The sequence below is a fragment of the Zingiber officinale genome, chromosome 6B (genome assembly GCF_018446385.1).
Source record: "Zingiber officinale cultivar Zhangliang chromosome 6B, Zo_v1.1, whole genome shotgun sequence".
Lineage (NCBI taxonomy): Eukaryota > Viridiplantae > Streptophyta > Magnoliopsida > Zingiberales > Zingiberaceae > Zingiber > Zingiber officinale.
Genome location: NC_055996.1, coordinates 132,249,365 through 132,270,680, shown reverse-complemented (window position 1 = coordinate 132,270,680; position 21,316 = coordinate 132,249,365). Strand labels below are relative to the sequence as shown.

The 21,316-nt window shown below is 40.5% G+C and overlaps 3 protein-coding genes across 5 annotated transcripts; 1 reads left to right on the top strand and 2 right to left on the bottom strand.

The window, feature by feature from the left end:
• Positions 1–1,129: 1,129 nt before the first annotated feature.
• Positions 1,130–2,874, bottom strand: LOC121989572 (UDP-glycosyltransferase CGT-like). Its single transcript, XM_042543695.1, has one exon. It carries the CDS (start codon positions 2,792–2,794, stop codon positions 1,391–1,393), a length of 1,404 nt encoding a protein of 467 aa, XP_042399629.1. The 5' UTR covers positions 2,795–2,874; the 3' UTR covers positions 1,130–1,390.
• A 180-nt stretch (positions 2,875–3,054) lies between these two features.
• LOC121989573 (uncharacterized methyltransferase At1g78140, chloroplastic-like) lies at positions 3,055–15,517 on the bottom strand. Of its 3 annotated transcripts, none has more exons than XM_042543697.1 (8): positions 15,262–15,517; positions 7,040–7,140; positions 6,769–6,909; positions 4,763–4,844; positions 4,262–4,452; positions 4,044–4,155; positions 3,704–3,811; positions 3,055–3,521 (listed from the first exon to the last, which is right to left on the bottom strand). In XM_042543697.1, exons 1-8 carry the CDS (start codon positions 15,436–15,438, stop codon positions 3,450–3,452), a joined length of 984 nt encoding a protein of 327 aa, XP_042399631.1. In that variant the 5' UTR covers positions 15,439–15,517; the 3' UTR covers positions 3,055–3,449. The 3 variants fall into 3 exon arrangements, 2 of the variants coding, with proteins under 2 accessions (XP_042399631.1, XP_042399630.1); XM_042543696.1 differs by having other exon boundaries at positions 3,055–3,514; positions 15,262–15,514; XR_006114283.1 differs by having other exon boundaries at positions 3,499–3,514; positions 3,704–3,804.
• Positions 15,518–15,655: 138 nt separating this feature from the next.
• On the top strand, positions 15,656–19,897 carry LOC121989574 (proteasome subunit beta type-3). Its single transcript, XM_042543699.1, has 7 exons — positions 15,656–15,801; positions 15,893–16,074; positions 16,173–16,280; positions 17,244–17,333; positions 18,178–18,262; positions 19,404–19,498; positions 19,658–19,897. The coding sequence occupies exons 1-7, from the start codon at positions 15,796–15,798 to the stop codon at positions 19,704–19,706; spliced, it is 615 nt and encodes a 204-aa protein (XP_042399633.1). The 5' UTR covers positions 15,656–15,795; the 3' UTR covers positions 19,707–19,897.
• The last annotated feature ends 1,419 nt before the right edge of the window (positions 19,898–21,316 follow it).

Genomic DNA, 21,316 nt, shown 5'->3' with positions numbered 1-21,316 from the left:
CTCATGTGCTCGGATGGAATTGCGCCTTATTGCCCTGTGGCCGGCCGAGCGGCCTGTCCGCCCGACCCATAGACTCTTTCTCCTTGAGCATCGGAAACCCGACCCCTGGTCGGGATGTCTTTCATCCGGTCCGGGAGACGCTTGTCCGGATGTCCGGTCGGTCGAATGCTCGGTCAGCATGCCACTCCGCTCGGTACAACCTTGGGGTTGACCCTCTTGACCATTGACCTCCACGTGTCATTGACCTCCCTTCAACGAGGGCCCCCCCCCCCCCGTCCTTACCACCAGATCAACCAACTTATAGTCTAAGAAATAAAACTTATGCAATACAAGCAAGTTAACTAACTTAGAGTTGTCTTGGTAACTTTCATTGGAAAACTTATACACGTAGCTTTAAATTCGCAGAATAAGTTTACTCTGCCAGTGCATGTCTATTAGATCAATGAATTTCATTGACCTTGTCATTGAGTTTATAAATAATCAATCAAGAACATTCTTAAAAAATACTCATGGTAATAAGAAATCAACTATACCTGCGAAAAATGCATCTAAACCTGGAGCCTGAGGAGCTCATAACAAATCAGCTATTCAAATATCGATTTAGGATGCGGACTTGCTGAGTTATAGGCAGAATTGACAAAATGACAAGAACTTGTCTAGACAAATGTTGAAAACAGACAAGGAATTTGATATATGCTTTGTTCTTGGAAAATTGTCTTTATATATAAAACATGCTCATAATTACAGTCAACATGCTACATACTCCATCTACTAACTCAGTCGAATTTAATCACTATACGACAAGCTTATTTCCTGGAGGCAAAGTTTGATAGACAAAACAAAAACAAAATTATAAGGACACCACGACAATACTTATAACTAAATTCACAAAATGTTCAATCAACAAGATAACACATGGATATATATTAGGTATTGACATATCAAAGCAAAAGATGAGAACAAAGAGAGACAATAAATTATTGGGCAAAGGAGTTAGCTAACAGTGAATAAAATAAATTATTGACACTAAAGAATCGAAATCAATAAGTCATGAAATCACAAACAAACTGTTCCAAATTGATACATACTTCATCACACAATGATACTTGAACAATTTCTTCATGCCTTTTTTTTTAAAAAAAATATACTTAGATCGTAACTAAAACCTGACATCCTTATCAATCATCTTTAAATCTTTTATAGAAAGTGACATTAGAAATGATCATGTGTACTATCTTCGTACTTTAATAATAAGGGTTATTAAGGGAGCTAGGCTTAATGGTCTACCACTAGAAACTAATATAATAAAAATTAGAAGGAATTATCGTTAGAAGGAATTATCGTGCAGATTTCGATTGAGTTGCAAATTTTGAGAGAATGATCATTACAATTAAAGCTTTAAGCTCTCGACGAAGCGCGTTAGCATTTGGTAGGAGGTTCCTCCGACATCTGCCGCCGCGCCTCCCATCGCCCTCAGCCCCTCCACGGCCATCAGATCCTTCAACCGCTCGCTTATCTCCTCTGCCTTTATTGGCTCTTCTGCCTGCCAGCTCCACCCTTCCACCCAAATCCCCAGTCCGCCCCGCGCCACCACCGCTGCGTTCACCCTCTGGTCGCCGGCGATCGGCCACGCCAGGATCCTCACCCCGTACAGTGCCGCCTCCGTCACTGAGTTCCAGCCGCAGTGGCTCACGAAGCCTCCCACCGCCCGGTGCCGCAGGATCTCCGCCTGCTCTACCCAATCCTTCACCACCATCCCCCTGTCCTTGATCTTAGCCAGGTATTCCTCCCCCAGCAGCTCCTCCAACCCCACCTCTAACTCCGCCCGATCCACCATCTTGCTCTTCACCACCCACAGGAATCTCAACCCGCTCCTCTCCAGCCCGATCCCTAACTCCCTTATTTGCTCCGCCGGCATCGCCGTTCGGCTCCCAAAGCTCACGTACACCACCGATCTGTCCGGCTGCCTATCCAGCCAAGCGAGCGGCGCCGAGAAGGACTCCCCTTCCCCGCTCATCTCCGGTAGGATCGGCCCGATCGCTAAGACCGGAGGCAGATCGGGCGTCACTTTCCCCTCGTTCAGCGCCGCGAGCACCTCGGGCTCCAACGCATGCAAGGTGTTCACTAAAATGCCGTCGGCTTTTGGGAGCGCTTGCCCGTTCTCCAGGAATTGCTTCGCGAAGAGCTGGTTTGGGTCGTGCAGCAGCATGGGGACGCTGGACTTCGGCACCCTGCCCGCCCCGGGGATGTCGATGTCGCCGACGCCGAAAGTGTTCTTCGTCGCGAGGTAGGTGGGAAAGTAGGCGCAGAGCGCGAGCATCGCGGCGGAGGAGGTGAAGAGGACATAGCTGGGGAGTCCCATTTCGGCGACCGCGGGGAGGTAGGAGGACGCCGCCACGATGTCGACGATCACGGCGGAAACTGGCGGCGAGGCGTCGGCGAGAACGCGCGGGAGCAGGTGGGCCGAACGGCGGATGGATTCGAAGCGGAGGAAGAAGGGGTCCGCGCAGTCGAGCTCGGATGGGTCGAGCAGTGGGAGGTGGAGGTCGAGGCGGCGGACGCCGGGGAACGCGGAGAAGAAAGCGTCGACGTGGCGTTCCTCCGCGGCGGAGACCGTGGGATGGGTGGTCAAGAGGGAGACGCGGCAGTCGCGGGCGGAGAGCTGGGCCGCGAGGCGCAGGAAGGGGGTGAGGTGACCCATCCCGGCGCTTGGGACGAGGACGATATGGGGAGTTCGCCGGCGGTCACCGTACGTCTGCGTCTCGGCCATCGTTGGGTCGGCGATCGGGAGCATGTTTGGTGGGTTCGACAACAATGGCACGCGGGCTTGCAATATAAAACTTTCTGATGGTGACAACTAACAAATTAGGTGTCGGTGAGTCAAAGCTTCCCGTTTGTTGTAACAAACTACGGGTACCTATTCATTGCCATTTCCTTATTATGGATCGGAAATTCATGGCGTTGGATTTCACCTAAAATATAATATTATTTTTAGAAAATCTTTTTTTTATAACATAAAAAAACAATCTTCAGATAAAACATAATTTATACATATTATCCTAAACATAACTTATTAATTGATGCTGTACGACATGATACATGCTATTGTTTACACAGGCAGATGGCAATCGGGTTTAGAAATCCAACTTGGATCAATTATTTCTATCTTCATACAGCAATAAGTGCAACAGAGAGACGTGGAAGACCAAGCTAGCCGTAACTTCATTTGAAAGCAGGATCAGAGTTCAGATCCTATCAGTTGTCCCAAGGCCTGCAGCTTTTCAGTGACCACGAACGAGAAGTTGGCCGAACGATTATAACATCCAGAGAAACCTAACTCGGATTAGCCTGCCATCAATTCCAAGTTTGATGATTAACTGGGTTTAGTTGCAGATATCATGACGAAAGATCCATTTCTCACGCATGTAAAACCAATCAAGCCACATGTTCTACAAAGATCTTTGAGTTCGCCTTCGGACAGAAAGAGGTAGTTGCTCGTAGCCCGTGTGAAAAACTGCAGACTAAAAGAATTTCATTTTCCATAGGCAGGAATATAAATACAAAAGATCGAATTTGAAGAATATCTTATGGAACACATCAAACAAAGTAAGCTTTGTAGCCATGGGTGTCCGGTTGTTGGAAATGCACTTGTGCAAATATGTTTTAACATTGCATTACGGAACAAGCATGAAGAACGGATTACCTGGCGAACTGTTTGCAAGATCTGAGCAGTTAGTGGTATCGAATCAAGTATGAAGGTCGTTGCAACAAAAACACCTCCAGGGCGCAGAACTCTGCTTACTTCTGCTACCTAGAAACGTCACAAAACTTCAGATGGCAAAAAGCAGTTATTTCAGAATAAATTGCAATCGTAGTGACATGATGATGCCTACCTCCAAGAACAATTTAATTGACTATTGTTGGTCGGATAATAAACTCAAATCTCATGAATTCCTACTCGATATTTTTTTTTCATTTTTTAAAAGGACAATCATTTGAGTTGCAGAAAACAAAGGGGAAAAAAAGAGAGAGACGATACATACACCAGCAGATGGAGAAGGCCAGCAATGTATAGCTGCACCAGCATGTACAGCATCTATGGAACTTGAAACCAAAGGAAGCCTAGAGATATCAGCTCTAACCAAAATTAACCTCCTGAAACAAAATAACAGATTATTATAGGCTAATGCTTTAGATGGAAAAGGAATTAATCTGATTTAATTCTCATAAAGATAAAAGACAGTCTCAAGAAGTTCATTACTCTTTTGAAATGCCTTCCTGGTTGATGAAATCGCGGCACTGCTGCAGCATGTTCTCTGAGAAATCCAAAGCAACAACCAATGAGAACATCTCACTTTTAGCAAAAAGCCTTGAGAATAAACCACTCCCACAACTAGCATCTATGATAGTTCCTCCAGCAGTGGGTTTAAGATATCCCTTGGCCATTTCAAACTGCAGTGAGACACCAAGAACATGGAAATAAACATAGAAGTCCAATTAGGGAAATGCAAAGAGAAATGGTCGGTAAGAATTCATCTAATCCTGCAAGTACTGTATGCAGTTGTTTTTAACAATAGTACAATATTAGCATTTTGATTTTATTGCAAAGCAGCTTCCATTGCTATTGCTATTTTAGAATGTGATATGCAACCATCAGGTTGAAACATATAAATCTTAAAGCAATAAAAAAATAGTCTCCTAATCTGTTGCTCAAATTAAGTTGCAAGCCAAATAGAAGAAACAAGAAATAGAGTCAGCAAACCTCTCTCTCTGGACCAGGAAAACCACCCCATACAAAATTTTGACGCCATCCCCTCTCATAAAGAAATGATACCAATGGAGTCCTGTTCGATAAGCTATCTGTTAGATATTTCTAAACCAAATGCTGCAACTTGTTATTCATCAAATTCAAAAAGTATACATGGCTCATTAACAATCGAAAAAAAGTATACATGGCTCATCTGTCAAGAGATTCAAATAATAACTTTTTACTAGCATTTTTGATGACAGAAAGTTCCACCAACAAAAGCAGTGTTGATAATAGGCTCGTCTGTTTTTTTAATACATTGTGGCAAAAGGTAATTACGCACACCCCAGGTACCTCTCATAGCCCCGTTCCTAGGTTATGTGAAAGGAGGTAAATCATTGGGTCAGCTTATAGCCAACCGCTACGTTGGCTGGGGTGGGAGGGGGTTTTTTCTCCAAGGGCATGTACCCGCGGGAATTAATCTCTTGTCTCATTGTAGCAAGTTTGTCACCCTCTAACTAACTGGGCATCTCATGGGGACAATGAACCATGTATACTTTTTGAATTTGATGAATAACAAGTTGCAGCATTTGGTTTAGAAATATCTAACAGACATCTTATTGAACAGGACTCCATTGGTATCATTTCATATAAACATAGTTGATGGGTCATCAAGATCATTGTCACATCATCATCATGAAGATTTGGGCCAGTTGCATGAATTCTATTGAGGTTTATACAAAAGTGTAAAAGCTTTCTTTAATTTCTAATTATTCAAACATTCAACTCTGATGGAATCCAATTTGACTAAGTTAGGCAGCTCTTGATAGGCAGATCCACATGACAAGAAAATTGGAGAGAGATATTGTGTTCACAGAAAAATCTTGACGGCATATGAGGTGTTAGCACGTGTAAAGCACTTAAATAGCTAAATACACCTTAGGACACCAGGCGGACAAAAGAGAAGTTTTGTCAATTATTTGGGTCAAGGAACTAAGTGATTTGCTTACACGGTGCTTGTTGCAGCATTGGCATCAAATGCCCAATTGGATAAACTTAACCCCCTAAAAGAAGATAGAACTCAAGAGCCAGAAACAGAATGACAGGATCTATTAAAGAATGAAACTATAATGACAGGATCTATTAAAGAATGAAACTATCTGGCTAGGGAATATAGATAAACATATACTTTAACATATAAAGGAATGATGAAAAACAGTGTAATTAGATTGGGAGGTGAGCTAAGCAACCACAAACACTAACCCAATTTATTTCTAAAATCAGCTAACCATTTATTAGCACTAACAAAATGTTTCAAAAGGTTTGTACACCCTTACCCCTCTACAAAGTTATCAATTGCAACAATAACAAACATGAAAGTCTGAATATTGCAAAACATATGCTCTTCAAAGAACGCCCAATGGACACATCATGTCCAGGATCATAGTAGTTCGGATATGACCTTGGACAATAATTTGAACCTACTTGCACATATATATCCAGCTCGTCTTTGACAATTTGTCATGAATAGAAAAAAAATCCTACCAGCCCAGCCAGTCCAATGATAACAAACTATCATTTTATCACAGTAGTTACATATCAAATATGTAACATTCTCAAATCGCCAGCAAACAAGGAATGTGTGACCTCCTAAGCCGAATCCATGAACGAGTCATACCAGGGATGTCTACATATAGAACAAAAATTATTCAGCAAATGGAAAGTTAATTATCTTGTGAAAGCAAATTGAGCAATCATTTCTATGACTATTTTCAGAAATGCAATTATAGAGAAAAAGGCCTTTAATCTGTATAAACTGAATCCATTCTATTTATTTAACTTAATCCTTTGTTATACAAAAAAGGAAGATAACCAGTATTTTTGGTCCCAAGCCTGGATGAAAAATATTGAGGATTGCATCAAACCTATATAACCAACCACAGTCAATGTGAAAGCTTATCGAAATCTACTAACACAAATTTTTAATAGCTAACCCAAAATAATTGACACAAACATAATACCTAAAAAGTTCAGTTGCTGCTGGCATAGTTTCAGCATAATCCTCGGAACCACCAGCAACTGTCAGATCAAGATATATGTCATTGCTGAGATAATCTTTCTTGCAAGTATGGCATTCAAAATTGAATCCAGATTGAGATGCCCTGTAATAAGCTAAAGTATGCATTATATATGAAATTCAAAACCAAATCACCAAGTTCAAATGGAGAATTTGGATGCAATTGTCTTTTCCTTGGCGCAAAAAGCAGCACAACTAATAATATAAATACTCACAATCTTACGACCAGACCATTTTTGCTGATTAAAGGATTGTAACATATAGGGCAAGCCAATATGGGGATGTCAGCGCTAATTTTTGCATCTTGAGCGGCATCCTTAAAAGAAACAACACATCAGAGAAGAATTATTGAATGAGAGACAGATTTACCTGCTTAGCAGTGACCTCTAAGGTGCACAGTTTACAAAATTATCAAGAGACAAAAGAATTTTATGTATAAAAAAAATGAAATTCAAGAGAAGTTAGAAAATCTACCAAAAAAATAGATCCATTAATGTCCATAAAAATCTTGAACGGCATCCTTAAAAGAAACAACACATCAGAGAAGAATTATTGAATGAGAGACAGACTTACCTGCTTAGCAGTGACCTCTAAGGTGCACAGTGTTAGGACCAAAAGTAGCTAGAGGGGGAGGGTGAATAGCTCGTCGCGTTCGCTCGTTGCTCGGCGTTGCTTGTTTCTTCAAAGATGTGCAGCGGAAATACAAAGAAACAATCACACAACGCTAACACGATTGGTTTACTTGGTATCCACCTCACAAGAGGTGACTAATCCAAGGATCCATACCAACACACACACCCTCCACTAAATAAAACTCTCCTTTATGGTAACTACCAAGGGCGGAGAAGCCCTACAAGTCTCAATACAAGAAGAGAGGGAAAGGATACAAGAAATACAAGCTTACAAGCTTACAATGAGTATAAACCCTAACCCTAGCTTCTCTTCTTGGCTTTGATCCGCCTCTTGACTTGGAGAACTTCCAAGATCCTTCAAGAACTGGCGATCTGAGCTTTGTGAGTGCTGTGGAGGAGCTGGCGAGAGATCTGGAGTGAATCGGAGAAGCGATGCCGAAGGAATCATGCGCCTGCGGCCTTTATCGACGCCAACGGTCGGATCCCGATCGATTCGAATGTTCCCAATCGATCGGGGAGGCTTTGGATCGATCCACGGATCGATCCAGAGCGCCTCTGTGCTCTGGGAAAAACGCCTAGATCGATCCATGGATCGATCCAGCGCTTATCGCGCGAAGGAGCTGCGTCCTAATCGATCCACTGATCGATCGGGACATCTGGATCGATCCACGGATCGATCCAGAGACTCTCTGTTCGCTAGGAAAGGCTTGGATCGATCCACTGATCAATCCAGTACTTGGTTTTTGCCCAAAACCAAGTCCCAAGCCTACCAAACCAACACCCGGTCAACCTTGACCTGTTGGTACATCATGCCTAGCATCTGGTCACTCCTTTGACCTGCTAGGACTTCCCACCAAGTGTCTGGTCAATCCCTTTACCCACTTGGACTTTTCTATTCATGCCAAGTATCTGATCACTCCTTTTGACCTACTTAGACTTCCATCAGATGTCTGGTCAATCCCTTTGACCTATCTGTATTTCCTCGTGCCAAGTATCCAGTCAATCCTTTGACCTACTTGGACTTCCCAACACCAGATGTCCGATCATCCTTGATCCATCTGGATTTTCCCTTGCCTGGTTTCACTCACCAGGACTTTCACCTAGCTTCACTCACTAGGGTTTTCCATCTGCCTAGCTTCACTCACTAGGGCTTTCACCTAGCTTCACTCACTAGGGTTTTCCATCTGCCTAGCTTCACTCACTAGGGCTTTCACCTAACTTCACACACTAGGGTTTTCACCTGGCTTCACTCACCAGGACTTTCATTCTACCTAACATCCTAGTTAGGACTTCCCAGTCAAGTATCCGGTCAACCTTGACCTACTTGACTCTTCTTCAATCAATTTCTTATTGTCAAACATCTAAACTCAAACCAAGACTCAGCTTGGTCAACCAGGTCAACCTTGACCTGAGGGATGTTGCACCAACAATCTCCCCCTTTTTGATGTTTGACAATACCACACTAACACTTACAATACCACATGTAAGTTAGGCTAATCCTATAGCCTCAATCTTTATGCCACTAGGTAATGAACACATAAATTAAGCTCTTCATTCTCCTCCTAAGAGGGCACACTCCCTCTAGGTAATGAAAGCCTAACTTACACCCATTCACAGGTCCTTTCATTCTCCCCCTATTGGCACACATCAACCCATCTTTGGGCACACATCAACCCATCTTTGGGCACACATCAACAAATCTTTGGGCACATATCAACCCATGCCCCAATTTTGGGTACACATCAACAAATCCATTTGTTGACGACTCTCCCCCTGAAGAGTTGCTCCTCGTTGTTCACAACATCACTCGTTGTGATCAACAAGATAATGAAGGTCCCATACCCTTCATTTATCCTTAACTTCTCCCTCAATGTAGACAAACACCCAACCTTGAGCATTTTCTAGCCACTTGAGTTCCCACTTGAAATAATGAGGATATCCACTCCCCATTTCAAGTTCAAAAGCTCATACATGAGCATTTTCTTTAAAGAAGGTTAACCACCTTCCAAGGTTTATGAAAAAAAATAATTTTTCATGTCTTTAAAGAGTCCCTCCCCCTAAAGACATGGTGGTAACTTCTGTCATTGCACAAACAATGACTTGGAATCCCTAAACCTTTAGGAAACCCAAATTTAGAAGTTTTGAGGTTCAAATACTCAAAATTTGAAACAAACCTCAACCTAAACTTCAACGAAGTCTTCCTTAACCATTCCATCCTTGTTTTCAACACGAAAACACCCGGTTTGTGTATACAAATGTATTTTTAAGGGTTTAGAATGGTTACATAGACTAACCATGGTTCAAAGATGCTGAAATCAGGCCTTCCCAGCCAAAATCAGCAACTTGGATCGATTGGAGTTGGGTTCCAATCGATTGAACCTTGCTGAATCGATCCACTGATCGATTCAGACTCCCTGGATCGATCGGCTGATCGATCCAGCGAGCTTCTGCTCGCGGAATTACCTTTTGAATCGATCCACGGATCGATTCAGGAACTCCAATCGATCCATGGATCGATCGGAGCTCTGATAGTTGCTGAAATTCCATTTCAGTCAACTTCAGAAACCCCTAGAAAATTCTACAAAAATCCAAAAATCATGAAATTTCGTGTAGACATTATTTAGGGCATACTTATTCATGGAAAAATAGTTTTCTACGAAAATACATCATATTTTCAAAAATTGACACAAACTTGCTAAAACTTTAGCGTTCTCTTCAAGTTTGTGTCTAACTATTCAATGGTGATTACTATCAAAAGATAGCCTTCACCATGGTTTTCCAAAAGCATTTTTAAAACATTTTCAAAACCAATATCCCATCATGTTCCTTGGGCATAATGCACATGACTTGTACATTAGCTTTCCCAATGATGGGAAAACACATAACTATTGTGTTTTGATGAACCTAAAAACTCAAAAGAATGCACTAAATCAACATCTTGAGCTTTGTTCATCATCCTAACATCTCACTTGTATCTATTGTGCACAAAACACATACAAGTCATCTTATAGGTCTTTGTGAGATGTAAATTTTGGTTTTGCCCTAATCTAGGGATCATGCATGTCTATCTAGGCATTTTAGAGATATTAGACATCCACCCGGATGTCACTTGTTAATAAGTGTTGTTAAATGCCATTTGTCCTTAATTATAAGGAATTAAACTTAATGCATGATTATGTTATGGCATACATCAAAAAGAAATAATTTTCAAAAGAAAATATCCTATAACTACATGATGTATGAATGTCATGACATGGTATTTTTGGATTTTTCATAATAAAACATGAATGCAGAAATAGACATGATGTCATGGCATATGATGGGCAAACAATCATGGCAAGATTTAGCATAACTAAAATATACCTAGATTAACTATCTAAGTATCCTTAAAATCTTAGCTAAACTTACAACTTAAACCTAGATTGCCCTAAAGTGCTTCATGAAAATGCCAAAGCCTAAATTGGCATTTCTAATTCCCTTGATTAATTTGTGCCAGTCGAAATTAAGCATATCCTCAAATGTTGGCATATTTCATTTTTCACAAGAGTAGCACTTTTAAAATAAGACCCGGATTGCCTTCAATTTCCTAAGAACATACCACACTCCCAACTTGGTAGTTCTTATGAATTTCCCAATATGTGCCGTTTAAGATTAAAATCAATTCTTCCATCATTAGGCACATTTTACTCTTTCAAGGAGTAAATAATAATCCCATTTCATTTTCAAAGGTTAACAAAACCTTGAAAATGCTCCTTGAGTGTCAATTTCCTCAAAGTTGGGTTAACTACCCTTCTAATCGGAGTTGACACTCTCTAACCCATCTATGGGGTAGAGAAAATGCTCCTAGGAACCCAACACCTATTGGTGCTCCTTGGATGTTCTAGGTACTCACTAGGGATAACTTCCCTAGATACCTTCCTAGTGACCTTGTTGGGCTTCTTAGAAGCCTTGGTCACATTTTCTAGGTCAACTCTAGGGATAGCCTCCCTTGTGACCTTGTTAGTGACTTTCTTAGACTTCTTAGAAGTCTTAGTCACTTTGGTTGCAAAGATACTTCTAGGGATATCTTCCCTTGTATCTTTGACTTGACCTCTAGACTTAGGGTTTGTTCCATAGCTATACGGAACCCTATGATAACTAGGCACATCCTTTTTAGTTTTGGGTTTGTATCCCAAACCTCTATGGCCATTGGATGACTTTTGTACCCCTAAACCTAGGTTATGCTCATTTTGCCCTTTTAGGATATTTTCCATCCTGTTTAGGGTCTTTTCCATTTTATCAAGTCTTGATCTCAAGACTTGATTTTCTATCATTAAATCCTTAGATTTTGATTTTTCATTACACTCATGAGCATTTTTGTTTTTGGGCTTGTATCTATTATCCTTAGTGTTCTTGCCCAAGTGTCCATCTACCTTCCTAACCTTAGGTTGGGTAGTTTTGGCATGTAGAGCCACATGCTTTTCCTTAAAGCCCTCATGCTTCCTATTCTTATGGTAAATCGCATTAAAATGATAAAAATTAGAACTATCATGCTTTTTACCATAATGTAAAGGGGTAGGCTCAATAAAAGATACCTTCTTCTTTACCTTGGAGGCTCCCCCTTGACTAGTGCCTCCTTGAGCCTTGACCACCTTCTTCCCCTTGGGGCATTGACTTCGGTAATGCCCCTTTTGATTGCAAGAGAAGCATATAATATGCTCCTTGCTCTTCTTTGTGTTGGAGATAATCTCCTTGGGCTTCACCTTGCCTTTTTGTGCCACTTGGCCCTTTTTCTTGGCCAATTTAGGGCACTTGCTCTTGTAATGCCCATGCTCCCTACACTCAAAACATATAATATGATTTTTATTATTAATTGAAATATTTATACCTTTGCTTGTAGGGGTGGCATTTTCTTTGGATCCGGAGGTAGAAGCTTCCTCTTCTTTGTCTCTTGACCCAGATGTAGAAGCTTCTCCTTCTTCTTGATCCGGCGTCACCAAGGATTGCTCCCCCTCAATCCTAGAGGTGGAGGCTTCACCATCTTGAATATGAAACAAGGAGTATGCTCCCTCCTTGTCCCCTTCGTTGCATTCCTTTGAGGATGAAGCTTCTTGGATTTCCTCTTCTTCGGAGGTTGAGCATCTCTCAACCTCGGAGTCCTCCTCTTGGTCTTGCTCCAAAGAGTCACCCTCTCTGGATTCTTCTTGCTCTTGTATAGTGGAGGGGATCTCTTCATGAAGCTTGGCCAATTTGCTCTATAAATCCTTTGCATCTTCAAATTCTCCAATTTTGCAAAGGATGGTGCTTGGCAATAAATTTACCAAAAGCTTGGTCACTTTGTCATTTGCCTCGCACCTTTGGACTTGCTCTGAGCTCCATTTGCTTTTCTTGAGAAGCTTGCCCTTGGAGTTGGTTGGAACCTTGAAGCCTTCCATAAGAGCAAACCATTGCTCTATCTCCATCATAAGAAAATTTTCGATTCTTGATTTCCAAGAATCGAAGCTCGTGGAAGTATATGGTGGAGCCACCCTCGTGTCGAATCCGAGCCCATCTCGGAATTCCATTGTAGAAGTTGAGCTTTTGAATTTCTTTAACTTTGACAACTTTGCTTCAACTTCTTCACCCTCTAGCTCTTCTTGTTATGCTTGACCCTTCCGGCGATGATTCCGGTGAAGAGCGGCCTCGCTCTGATACCACTTGTTAGGACCAAAAGTAGCTAGAGGGGGGGGGTGAATAGCTCGTCGCGTTCGCTCGTTGCTCGGCGTTGCTTGTTCCTTCAAAGATGTGCAGCGGAAATACAAAGAAACAATCACACAACGCTAACACGGTTGGTTTACTTGGTATCCACCTCACAAGAGGTGACTAATCCAAGGATCCACACCAACACACACACCCTCCACTAAATAAAACTCTCCTTTATGGTAACTACCAAGGGCGGAGAAGCCCTACAAGTCTCAATACAAGAAGAGAGGGAAAGGATACAAGAAATACAAGCTTACAAGCTTACAATGAGTATAAACCATAACCCTAGCTTCTCTTCTTGGCTTTGATCCGCCTCTTGACTTGGAGAACTTCTAAGATCCTTCAAGAACTGGCGATCTGAGCTTTGTGAGTGCTGTGGAGGAGCTGGCGAGAGATCTGGAGTGAATCGGAGAAGCGATGCCGAAGGAATCATGCGCCTGCGGCCTTTATCGACGCCAACGGTCGGATCCCAATCGATTCGAATGTTCCCAATCGATCGGGGAGGCTTTGGATCGATCCAAGGATCGATCCGTGGATCCTCCGCTCGAACGCCGGATCGATCCATGGATCGATCCGCGCTCTGATAGTGACCAGCCTCCCATCGATCCACCGATCGATCGGGACATCCGGATCGATCCACGGATCGATCCGAGACTCGGATCGCTAGAAAGGCTTGGATCGATCCATCGATCGATCCGAGCTTGGTTTTGCCCAAACCAAGTCCCAAGCCTACCAAACCAACACCCGGTCAACCTCGACCTGTTGGTACATCATGCCTAGCATCCGTCACCCTTGACCTGCTAGACTTCCCACCAAGTGTCCGGTCAATCCTTCGACCCACTGGACTTTTCTATTCATGCCAAGTATCCGATCACCCTTCGACCTACTTGGACTTCCATCGATGTCCGGTCAATCCTTCGACCTATCTCGGATTTCCTCGTGCAAGTATCCATCAATCCTTTGACCTACTGGACTTCCCAACACCGGATGTCCGATCATCCTCGATCCATCTGGATTTTCCTGCCTGGTTTCACTCACGGGACTTTCACCTAGCTTCACTCACTGGGTTTTCCATCTACTAGCTTCACTCACTGGGCTTTCCCTAGCTTCACTCACTAGGGTTTTCCATCTGCCTAGCTTCACTCACTAGGGCTTTCACCTAGCTTCACTCACTAGGGTTTTCCATCTGCCTAGCTTCACTCACTAGGGCTTTCACCTAGCTTCACACACTAGGGTTTTCACCTGGCTTCACTCACCAGGACTTTCATTCTACCTAACATCCTAGTTAGGACTTCCCAGTCAAGTATCCGGTCAACCTTGACCTACTTGACTCTTCTTCAATCAATTTCTTATTGTCAAACATCTAAACTCAAACCAAGACTCAGCTTGGTCAACCAGGTCAACCTTGACCTGAGGGATGTTGCACCAACACACAGTTTACATAATTATCAAGAGACAAAAGAATTTTATGTATAAAAAAAATGAAATTCAAGAGAATTTTGAAAATCTACCAAAAAAATTGATCCATTAATGTCCATAAAAATTGTTTAGTTAAAAACAATTAATGAGGGCTACAGACATTAAGACTAACTTTCATACTGTAATTAGAAACTTCATAGGATAAACTTGGGAGATTAAGCAGGAATTGTTATTCCTTATTCGACGATAAGAACGAGCTATATCATAACATAAAAGTTTCATGTCAGCTTATTGTCAGAAATGCCTAGGTCAGTTAAGCTAACTTTTTAGTTTTTATGCTCGTCTAAGCATGTTATGGTTTTTTGCTAACGATTATGGAGAAATATTGTTCTACATACAATTCTGGTGGCCGCTGTAATTTCTAAAGCATGAGGAAATTCACGAGCTATTCCTGAGGGCTCGCACGGCAACTACCCCAAATAACTCAAATAATGTACCTAACATTTCCTACAACCACAGCTTTTAGGTTAAACACACGACCATATCATTTCTGTTATCCTATCTCGATCAGGAAGCAACACTCAAGAATAACGAGAGTGGAAAACAACAGTTGGGATACACGATCAGTGATATATCAAAGGTAATTGCCATTTCCACTTCGTTACCGGATGGGATTCAGCATTATCCGCCCGAGGCGGAGAATAGGAAGACAAGGAGGCAGTGGCTGCGCGAGCGATTCCGCCTACAGGAAGATGCCGGCTGGCAACGAGGCGAGGCCAGGGAAGAAAGCAACGTCGAGGTGAGAGCACGTTGCCGAAACCCCAGGCCAGTGCCCCCGCCATTCTCTCTCTCTCTCTCTCTCTCTCTCTGGTTCTTTCCGGCAGTATCTAGACGTCTGTTGGCGGCGACGGATGGGTTTTCAATCACAGCCACACATGTTGCGCGGCTGTCCTGCGAACGCATCAGCAGGCCTCCACTATTGGGCCTTTAGAAACCCATTAAAGGGCCAATATCTCAATATGGTTAGCCTAACTTCACCTCCTTAAATAGGCCTCTAAAGCCCATCTTTTGTTGGAGATTCGGGTGGATTGCTCCCCAAGTCAGAGTATTCCCCAAGTCACTTTTCTCTCTCTAATACCTCTCCGTCTCTCGATCCTCTACCAGATCGGCTTCGACCTTTTCTCCTTGCTTGCTCGCCGATGTCGGTACGTGTTCGATCCGGACCCAAATGCCCCCTGTTGCCGCTGTTCCTTTCGTATATGTGATATTTGGTAGGGTTTTTTGCTTTTGATTTAGATCTTCGAGTACAATGGGAGCGCCGTGGTGGCGATGGTTGGGAAGAATTGCTTCGCTATCGCCAGCGATCGCCGCCTCGGAGTCAACCTCCAGACTATCGCCACGGACTTCCAGAGGATCTACAAGATCCACGACAAGCTCTACATCGGCCTCTCTGGCCTCGCCACCGATGCACAAACCCTGTGAGATGGCCTTTCTGTCTGACGATTCCATTTGTTGATTCGTCAACGTTGCGGGGATTTATCTGTGTGTTTTTTTCGTTGTTGTTCCCGGTGTGTAGGTACCAACGCTTGGTCTTCAGGCACAAGCTATATCAGCTGAGGGAAGAGAGGGATATGAAGCCAGAAACCTTTGCAAGCCTTGTTTCCGCTTTGCTGTATGAGAAAAGGTTTGTTCTTCAACGATTGCTTTTTCTACTTAATTTTTTCACGTTGGAAAACTGTTGGTATTCACTTAATTTTTCCGCTAAAGTTGAAAATAGACGATGTCCATGGATTCTCTTTGCTGTTTTGGCAATTACAAATTCACATAACTCTTATCTGATCTTTTGAGTTGTTGTGATGACAGTCATAAACGGCTAATAATTCAGAAAAAAAAGGAATAAATTTTGCTCTTTACATGTAGATTGTAAGTCAGGGTAGAGTAAATATTCGCAGACTCACTTTAGCTGCTGATGTAATCGTCATCGATACAAAAAACAATGACTTATAGGATGATGAGTCAAATTCTCATTTCCTACCTCATTAAGTAGGTGCATTTGCCTGCAATATTGATTTGGAAGTTCATTCTGTACTTAATGTGCAAAAATTTGTTGAGAGCTAAGCTGTTAAGTTGTTATTAAACAAAGCTCCAAAGAAGATATATGTAGGCAGAAATGAACATTTAGATCTTTTGAATTGATATAATTGATCAAGTTTTTGCAATCTTAAGATAAATTGTTAAAACTTAAAAGAACATATTGCAGATGTAGAACTTCTTTCAGGATGCATGTATTTTTTTTTAAAAAAAGATGTTTGTATAGCGTCTACCAACTAAGTGACAAATAACTCTATCTATCTATATGAAATCCCCCTTTCTTGTTTTATGTGTAACAAATAACTAGTATTAATAGTATTCTGGTCATTGCAAAGGAGGAAAGAGTTGATTAGCTATTATTGTAATTATAACATTGGCAATGGTGTGCCTTACTTTTTTTCAGCTCTTCATTTTCCTTATATTTTGTATTAATGCATAGAATACAACATTCTTGGAGCTGTCCGCGTTTAATTATTCTATGGATCTTCTGTTTTATTTTGCCCTGTGATATGATATGATTTTTTACATTGGAGTTCTTTTTTATTCTTGTTTGTAGATTTGGTCCATACTTCTGTCAGCCTGTTATCGCTGGACTGGATGATGACGATGTTCCATTCATTTGTACAATGGATTGCCTTGGTGCTAAGTATGATTCTGTCTTGCATTTATTGTTGGATAAGAGTTCCAGACAATACTTATATATTTTCTATAGTATTTTGTTGTGATTGATCATGTTATTGGATACATTTTTGATGAATAGATATTTTATTTGATATCTCAAGTACACAGTATGTTATATCGAAAATGATACCCTACAAAATCACTGAGACATACTTATTCAAAAGCATGCACTTTTTGTCTAGTTGAGTTCATTTGAAACTAAAAAAAACCCACAGATGACATTGCCAAGGTTGAGAAATTTGATTTGGAAATTAGGAATATTGGAGCATAAAGCATCAATATCACATTTTTGTTCTTTGTATTTCCTTGAAGAACAAATGGCTTGCTGTGCTAATTAATATAAATATTATTAGTGATATAACTTTGCATAGAATTCAATGGAGGTACACGTTTCATATAGCCGATCCAAATAATTGAAACAAACATGTGGTCATGATGATGATGATGGTATATGTTGTTTGCCTTGCTATCCTTCATCGATGTTCTACCCATTCCTAGTCTGTATTTGTTGTAAGATTTTTTTTTTCATTGTTGACAAAAAGATGAAAAAAAAATACTCTATTGCTATTGTCTGAGAGACCATTATGTGTGATATTAACCCATCTTAAAGGCAGTAAATTTACATGAATAATTTATTATGTATAAATATTTGACACATCGGACTATTGTTTATGTTTTTGAATTTATTGAGTGACATTGACTTTCTTTAGTTCCTATCCACTCTAATATTGTTTTTGGATATAGGCATCTCAAATTCTTTTTGGCATTTATCCTTAACCTTGATTTTAGTAATAGTTTGGTTTTTTCAGGGAACTTGCCAAAGACTTTGTAGTTTCTGGTACAGCCTCAGAGTCTCTTTATGGTGTATGTGAATCCATGTACAAGCCCAATATGGTACTTTACTTCCCTGAAGTACTTGATCTCTTCAACTTAAAGCAGGCATTGTTCTTCAAGTCAGTTAGATAATTAATGTGGACTAAAGAAAATCATTAGGCTTATTCTATTCTTCTCTTTTAGTTTATGTGGGAAGGTCAATTTGCTAATATGGGGAAACTCATTTTTTTTTCCTTCCAATATCCAGAACTTGAAATGTTTAATTGGTTTTTCTTGATAGTAAACTTTATCTGTCTACGTTTTGCTGCTCCAGCAAGAATTTCACAAGAGACTGAGGACAAAGTTAATGCCTAAGTCACATAGTCGTCTAAAATATTATATTTGAGATAATTCTTGGTATCTTTGTTGACCATGTATCATTTTCTGTCTTGTTTCTTCCTCGATGGTGCATGCACTTCAAGGTATGAAATTGGCATGGAGTAGAATAATTATTCGTAGATAATGAAATATAGAAGAAGTTGAACAAGAATATGAATCCTTAGGTTGGTTTATAGATGGAATAGATTTTTCAATATCATTCGGATGATTAGCTTATAGAAATTTTGCAAGTAATAGACAATGAATGCTCTTCGGGATTCAAAAATATTCCCACAAGTAATATTTTGTCTTGCCTTTTCTATCCACTATTCATTTTTATTTTGTTTGACTTGCCCAACCTACTTGGACTGCCCAACGGTCAAGCCTTCATGGCTTGCCCAACAGCCTAGCTTGCTGGGTCAAACCACTCAGTTCCTTAGGCTTACTCTGCCTGCAGATCTGTCTCAATTTCATTTGCATCAGAACTGATATTTCAATTTCACTTTTATCACCAAACATTTTCTAGTTTCATGAGAATTCATAAAGAAGAGAATAGTTACCTCCTGGGAACGTTTTCAAACGTACCATAAACATCCAATATTATTGACGTTCATACTTGGAGCAATACTACTTTCAAAGCAGAGTTGCATTAAGAACCATTTCCGTACTAGTAGTAGTAAAAAATCAGCAAAATAGCTTTGTTCTTGTGTATACTGCAACAGAAGAAAAATCGAGTGATAATCCTAAAGTGAATGCTAATATCATCCTCATGCACTTATTTTATTCTCTTCATGAGCATTTCCATGTGCAGTGTCCTTGAGCTTTTCTGTTCACTTGTTGCTAGGAATCTGAAGAATTATTTGAGACCATCTCACAGGCTCTATTATCTTCTGTGGATCGTGACTGTTTGAGTGGCTGGGGAGGGCATGTCCTTCTTGTGTAAGTACTTTAGATAACTTTTAGTCGGAATCTACAATATGCCAGTAAATATGAGAAAGGCAAAAGGCACCTATTTTCTGTGTTTGGCGAGTCTTTTCTGAGCACCTGAAAAAAAATCTGGTGGAATGCTGACAGTAACTTTTGGTATGCACTGTGCAGGACCCCGACTGAAGTAGTGGAAAGAACCTTGAAGGGAAGGATGGACTAAGTTTGAAGTAAGAGCTACAAAATTCTCATCTCCCTTGAAGCTTCCAATGTGCTGTTAGTTCAGGAATCCAATCCATGCCTATGATTTTATTTCTGCTTCTATTAGAGTTTGTGAAACTGAAAACGAGGCCTGCTGAATTGGTTTCCATTATAATTTAGCTTTAAACCGATGGTAACTTTTTACGTTTGACACTTGATGATGTTCGTTTGGTTTAAGGTTACAATTTACTTGTCTTGTCCCTTGTTCAAGTGACGTAATTTTCTGAGGATCGCTTTCTTGAAAGTTTTATGAGCCAGTGAAAGCTCAGGTTGGGTACGTGAATTGGAACCATGGCAGGTAGGGTTTCGTACTGTGCTAATTGGGCTGTGCCAGGTGCAGCTTATGACAGCGCCTAAGAACCCGACAACTTGAATTGATAATAAAATGTCATAAATAATGAGACAAGTATAAAGTAATAATTTTTTTTGAAATAATAGTATAGTAATTTATTACTAGTTTTAAAATAATGAAATATGATTTTAAATTATTTGATTTTTAGATGGGCCTCCCTATCATATGCTGGGACTACCATTGTTATACATTAGGAGAGTTTTGACAACATGGCCCATCGGTCTTCTTAGGTTGGGCGATAGACTTTGTTGGGGTGCGTAGAACTACGGGTATAATCGAATTGTGTCGAATTCTTGGATGTTTGAGTTTAATTTATTTATAATCGAGTTAAGTTCGAGTTTTATTTAACGAATATATTCATGGGTTATAAATTTATTCGAGCTTTTATCGAATCTAAACGAGCTTAATAAATATAAATTATAAATTTAAATATTTATTAAAAATTAAATTATATATTTTAAAAAAATTATAATATTATTGTTAAAATTTATAATTTTATTTTAATAAATAAATTTAATATATTTGTCTATGATTTTCATAAGTAGAATGTAAAATTTATAAATTTAATATCAAAATTATTATTTTTTTATTTAAAAATTGATTCATGAGTTTAACGAACATGATCACGAACTAACGAATCGAATATTGTGAAGCTTGAGCTTGGTTTGTTTATCTTAACGAGCCTCATTAAACGAGTTCAAACGAGTTTTTATCGAATCGAGCTTCGAATAGCTCATGAGCGACTTGCTCATTTTCACCCCTACGTAGAACAAGGCAAGGTGCCAGGGTTGTGCAGAATGCCATGGTGCCAGGGTTGTGCAGAAAGGATTATGCCGTATGGTTTAAATTAAGTATTTTTGGCTTATTCACATGTCTATTTCATTTTTCTGAGAAATACATGACAATATAATTTTTCTTCCTTGCCTTAGCTTTTGTATTTTTCATAGATAGGCTGATGCAATAGTAAGAGTTGGGTAAGGAGCCATGAGTTCTTATAAACCTTACATAACGAAGTAAGGAGTCACGAGTTCTTAAAAACATTTAGATGCAGATAGAAGTAGTTACACCATATTGTATCTAGAGGTGTAATCGAGTCGAGCCGAGCCGAACTCTTAAATGTTTGAGTTTGACTCGTTTATAATCGAGTCGAGCTCGAGCTTTATTTAATGAATATATTTATGACTCACGAGCTTATTTGAATTTTTATGGAATCTAAACGA